Consider the following 5,055-nt stretch of genomic DNA (forward strand, 5'->3'; position numbering starts at 1 on the left):
CCTTCCTTAAATCCATCCACTAACCCAGCACCCATTCCTAGTCTCCCCTCTGTCTGGCTGTTGAAGACTGCCACTGCCCAGGCCACCCCACGACTCATGCGCTCTGCTGATGGTGCCCTCCTACCCCAAATTTACCCCCTGGGAGTGCAGATACTCCACGGTCTTGCTGATGGTGTACAGGACGAAGCTGGCCTCCCGCTCCGAGAAGAATTTCTGCCGTAGGATCTTGTCCAGCAGCTCTCCGCCCCGCATCAGCTCTGTCACCAGGTACACGTGTTTGCCGTCATCGTACACCTGCAGGAGACCTCGCCATCAGGCCCCTTCCCTCGAAGCTAGGCTTGCGCCCCTTGGTCACCAGCTCACCAGACCAAGAAAGAATCACAGGAGCCGGACATGTATTCCGTTCTGTGTGTCAGTGGCCCTGGCAGGGCCTTTGCCTGCCTAGGCCGTAATCCTCCCTGGACAGGAAGATGCTGGCACTGAACCCCTGATGGGCAAGAAAGCTCTCAGACAATGCCCAAGCCTGAACTGGAGGGCTCCTGGGGTGCAGGCAGACAGGAGGCACCAAGGTTCCTTCCCTTCCCATGAGCAGAGGAGGATTATAAGTCAAAGGAATGGCAGCCAAGACAAATCCTAGAGTCGAATGCCTCAGTCCCCACCCCAGTCTCAAGGACGCCCACTCACATCCTTCAGAGTGATGATGTTGGGGTGCTGCCCGTACCGCAGAAGAATCTCAATCTCTTCTGAAGGATCCCGCTTGCTCTTGTCGATGACCTGAGGAAAAGGGGTGCATGTGGCCGTGTCAGGGGGACCATCTCCAGAGTCCTTCCCTCCCGCAGAGCCCACATTGCACAGCTTTTACCCATTCAGAGCCTCAAGCACCAACCCGTCTCCTGCCAAAAGGCCAAGGCTACATCTGCCTCCCCCCGGCCCAGCAGCTATGGCCAACACACAGTCGGAGGCCCACCTTGACAGCATATTCCATGTTGGTGGCCTTGTGGACACAGCGCTTGCACACAGAGTAGGAGCCCACACCAATCGTCTCCTTTACCACGTAGCCGTCACTAAAAACCAGGTTCTTCCCATGGAGTTGCTGCAGGAGACCAAGAAGTAGGGCTGACACTTTGCTCTTGAATGCAGGGGTCATCTCCCAGCACCCAAGGCCTTGCCTCAGTGGAGATGGCACCAGGCAAGAGCCAGGAGGCCTAGGGTAGAATGTTGGCTGTGTGAACTCAGGCAAGAATCTGCCCCTCTCTGGGCCTCAGGTTTCCACTCTATATGATGGGCACACTCACTGGCTCCCACCCTGCAGTCAGACGGTGGTGGAGGGGGCAGGCAACAGAGTCGCAACGCACACTGAAAAGCCTGGGAAAACCAGCTTTCCCGCCCATAAGGGGACCACTGCCCTGAGAGGGACAGAGGAGCCCTGAGCTGGGTCCCAGTTCTACCACTTATTGTGGCCTTGGGTGAGTTGCCTCCCTTTCTGGGTGTCACAGCCCAGCTCATGTGGTGTCTCAAGATTCTGAGACACTGACAATAGCAAATGTTTCTATGGTGCTTAGTGTGTAGCAGGCACTATTCTGAGCACTTTCCATAAGTGACCCCATGGACAGTCCTGATTTATACCCACTGTCCTCACAACCAGTCTGGTTTAACATCTGTCCTGGACAAAGATGTCCCAGCTGGATAATAAATTATATAATTATGTGAACTTTACACATATTAACTTATGTAATCGTCACAATAGCCCAGTGGAGAAAGTTTCTATCATCATCCCGTTTACAGATGAGGAAACTGAGGCACTGGGAGAGTAAGTATCTCAAAATCCCTCACCTTGGAAGTTCTGAACCCAGGGAATGAGCTCCAGGTCTACATTCTTGTTTCTCAATTCTAAATATCTTCCATGGAGCCAGGACAGTATGCAAATGGGGGACAAGTGTGAGGAGATATGAGCCCCTGCCACCCATCCCTGCTGGGGACCTGAAAGCCACGTCCCAGCACCCTGGGCACCAACCACCTTACACCTATCTAGGTTCTACAATGTCTCTGGCTGGGCCGGGAAATATCCATGTTGTTATCCCTGTTTTACAAATGGGGAAACTGAGGCCCAAGGAAGTTTGGAAGCCCAATGGGCTACACGGTTGCAATCAGAGTTTGAACCCGGGCTTGTCCAACTCCAGAGCCTGTATCCTAACTGTTCTGCCTTACAGCTTCTAAGTGGACAAGGACAACTGGGCAGCAGTCTCCTGCCCGCCTTACCTGTACTACCGAGTGCAGTGGTGCCTGTGTAGCCCGAGGCTTGCCATCATCCTCCATCAGGCCAGTGGCCACAAAGCTGAAACCACGGAACAGCTGATGGGCACCAGCACTAGCGGGGATGCCTGGGGAGTCTGCAGGAGTAGGAGGAGGATGTGAGCCTACGAAGGTGCCTTTGACCCTGAGGCAGCCCAGCAGAGAGAAACCATGGGACTTCTAGGCCTGCCTCAGAGGCTGGCCATGGAGGGAGCCTGGACAGGATCCCTGATCCCAGGCCTTGGCTAGCCCATCTGCTCATGTGTGATTAGACCAGCCCAGCCTTGACAGACAAAGATAAGACTCCCACATCCAGTGTCTGGCCCAGGTCAAGACACTCCATCCCTTCCTGGCCGCCTCCTCCTGGCCTCCTGGCCTCAGATCTGCCCCTTCAGCTCTTCTGGCACAGCAGCCAAAAGATGGTTCTACCTCTGCCCGTACCTCTCAAATGCTCCCCTCTGCCCTCAGGAGAAAGCCTAACTCCTCCGCCTAGCAATTGGGATCCTTGTGATTGATCTTAGCCTCCTCTCTCCCCACTCTACAGCTCAGCCAGGTCAACTTCTCAGATCCCGAAAGGAGACTGAGACACTACACATGCTGTTCCCTCTAACTAGATAATTCTCTCCTCATCTACACTTTGAGGCTCAACTCACTCACTCTCTCCTCTGAGAAGCCTTGCCTGAGGCTGCTCCTCCAACCCTTCGCCCCTATTAAGCTGCACTTGTCATGCTGCCCAGTAGCCATTTTCGTGTCTCTCCCCTCACTATACACTGAGCCATAAGAAGACAGGGCCTGGGTCTGTCTTGTTCACCATCAACTCCCCCATGGCTGGCACGCAGTAGGGACCTGGTAAATATTTATCAGATAAATGAAAAAAGATGGGACAAACTGCTTGGAGAAACACTGAGCTCCCTGTCATCAGAGATATGTAAGCTGTGAGAAAAGCACCCTCTGTTAAAACCAGTCCCTTCAAAAGGACTTCCAGAATTAATACATCCACCTATAATATCTGGCCAAATGTTAGGATATAACAAGCTCCCTCCCAGAAGACCCCTCACTGGCTTCTTCCAGTAACCCCAGGGGCTAAGTGGGTCTATGGCTAAGCCAATATTCCAGATGAGCACACTGAGGGCTGGTGGTCAGGACAGCCAAAGCAGATTCCCACACTTGCCCCTGACTGCCAAAGCAGATTCCCACACTTGCCCCTGACTTGTGGGTGCTATCACCTCTGCTCTGCCAGACTGTCTCTATCTCACATTTTTACTGGGTCAGATTCTGTAGCCCTGACGTGTGAGCTTGATGTGTTTGTCTTCCCAGTGGGCTGGAAGATGCCCGGGGCAGGGGTCCTGACTTTTCTATTGTGCCCTTAACCAACCACTCACCCCCACCCCCTCACCCAGACACAAAGAGCCCATAGAGTCCTGGAGTGGGAGTCAGGCAGAATGAGATGGGGACAAAGAGTCAGACCTCCCGCCTGTCTGCCCACATACCTGGGCCTGCCAGAGTCCTGACCACCCCTGTGTCCCAAGGTGCCCCTGACTCCCTGCTTCCCTTCTGTACCAACACAAAACAAACCAGACCTTTGGGTGTACGGGATGTGAACTCAGTGTCAAAGTAGAAGGTGTCATCGGGTTGCGCCACGGCCGGCTTGAAGGGCGGCTTGATCTCACGGCGGTACAGCTTCTGTAAGGCAGGGTGGGCATTCCAGTCACCACAGTGCTCCCACGGCCTGTCAGGGGGCCAGTGCAAGAGGAGGTGACAGGCCTGGAGCCATGCAGATGGGGCATGGTTGTTTGCCCTTGGGAAGCCAGGCCTTGCCTCCGAGGCCATGCTGTCACCCTCTGCTCCATACCTGAGGCCCTCGTCAGTAGAAGCTCCCTCCCACCATAGCAGAAGCCCTGACTGGGGTACTGGGGTGGAGAGACACACTCACATTCCAGTCAATGGTGGAGTAGAAGACATGTCGCTTGATTTCCTCTGCCCCATCAGGGCCGGAGCCTGAAAGAGCCCAGATGAGGGGTCTGTCCTGGATGTCCAACTCCCAGATACTGCTCTGTCCACCCAGTAGCCTCACTGGTCTGGGACCAGTGGCTGGCTAGAGCAGTCCACTGGGATCATGGGAATGGGCTCACCCTCCCCCAAATCTACCATCATCCCAAGGCCTATTGCCTGCTCAGCATTTTCCACTTTCTGGGGCCCCTTATGATCAATCTCCAGTGTACTGATGGGAGAAGGAAGGCCCAGAGAGGTTAGGCAACTTGTCCAAGGCCACGCAGAGGCCAGACTTGTTCCAAAATCTGCAAAGAGCCTCCGCCTCCCTCATCAGCCACCAGACAGGCTCACACTCCCTTCAACCCCAGGGACCTGGACTGGACATTTCAAAGCTGGTCATGGTCCAGATGAACCCAGGAGCCAAGGAGCCAAGACATATTGAGCAGCCACTACATACGAAGCACATTTATATGACTTCATTTAATCAACAGAGCTTGAGATCATCATCTCCCATGAAGACGAGGACCTGGGGCTCCAGGAGGTGAAGTCAGATGCCTTGACTCATGAATGGCACTCATTTGTTCAACAAATATTTATGGAGGACCACTGTGTGCCAGGCAATGGGGATCTGACACAGGCCCAGGATTGGGACCTGAGCCTTCTGATGCCTGAGCTCATGCTCTTCCTCTTGTGCCAGCAGTCTTGGTGAAGGAGCTGTGTGGGGTCTTCTGTCTTTGTCCCCAGAGGGAGTGGGGATGACTCAGTTCCTGC

At 54.3% G+C, this 5,055-nt stretch overlaps 1 protein-coding gene across 2 annotated transcripts in view; it reads right to left on the reverse strand.

Annotated features, from left to right (window-relative positions):
• The window catches only part of RPS6KA1 (ribosomal protein S6 kinase A1), a 29,937-nt gene that overhangs the window by 10,454 nt on the left and 14,428 nt on the right, over positions 1-5,055 (reverse strand). For both annotated transcript variants that reach the window (XM_015598997.2, XM_006924383.3), the window contains exons 11-16: positions 4,226-4,290; positions 3,873-3,975; positions 2,260-2,390; positions 968-1,093; positions 685-774; positions 136-294 (exon numbers count right to left, since the gene is read on the reverse strand). In XM_015598997.2, coding sequence (XP_015454483.2) covers positions 136-294; positions 685-774; positions 968-1,093; positions 2,260-2,390; positions 3,873-3,975; positions 4,226-4,290 — 674 coding nt within the window. The remainder of the gene's footprint in view (positions 1-135; positions 295-684; positions 775-967; positions 1,094-2,259; positions 2,391-3,872; positions 3,976-4,225; positions 4,291-5,055) is intronic.

This window comes from Pteropus alecto, unplaced genomic scaffold (genome assembly GCF_000325575.1).
Source record: "Pteropus alecto unplaced genomic scaffold, ASM32557v1 scaffold39, whole genome shotgun sequence".
NCBI lineage: Eukaryota > Metazoa > Chordata > Mammalia > Chiroptera > Pteropodidae > Pteropus > Pteropus alecto.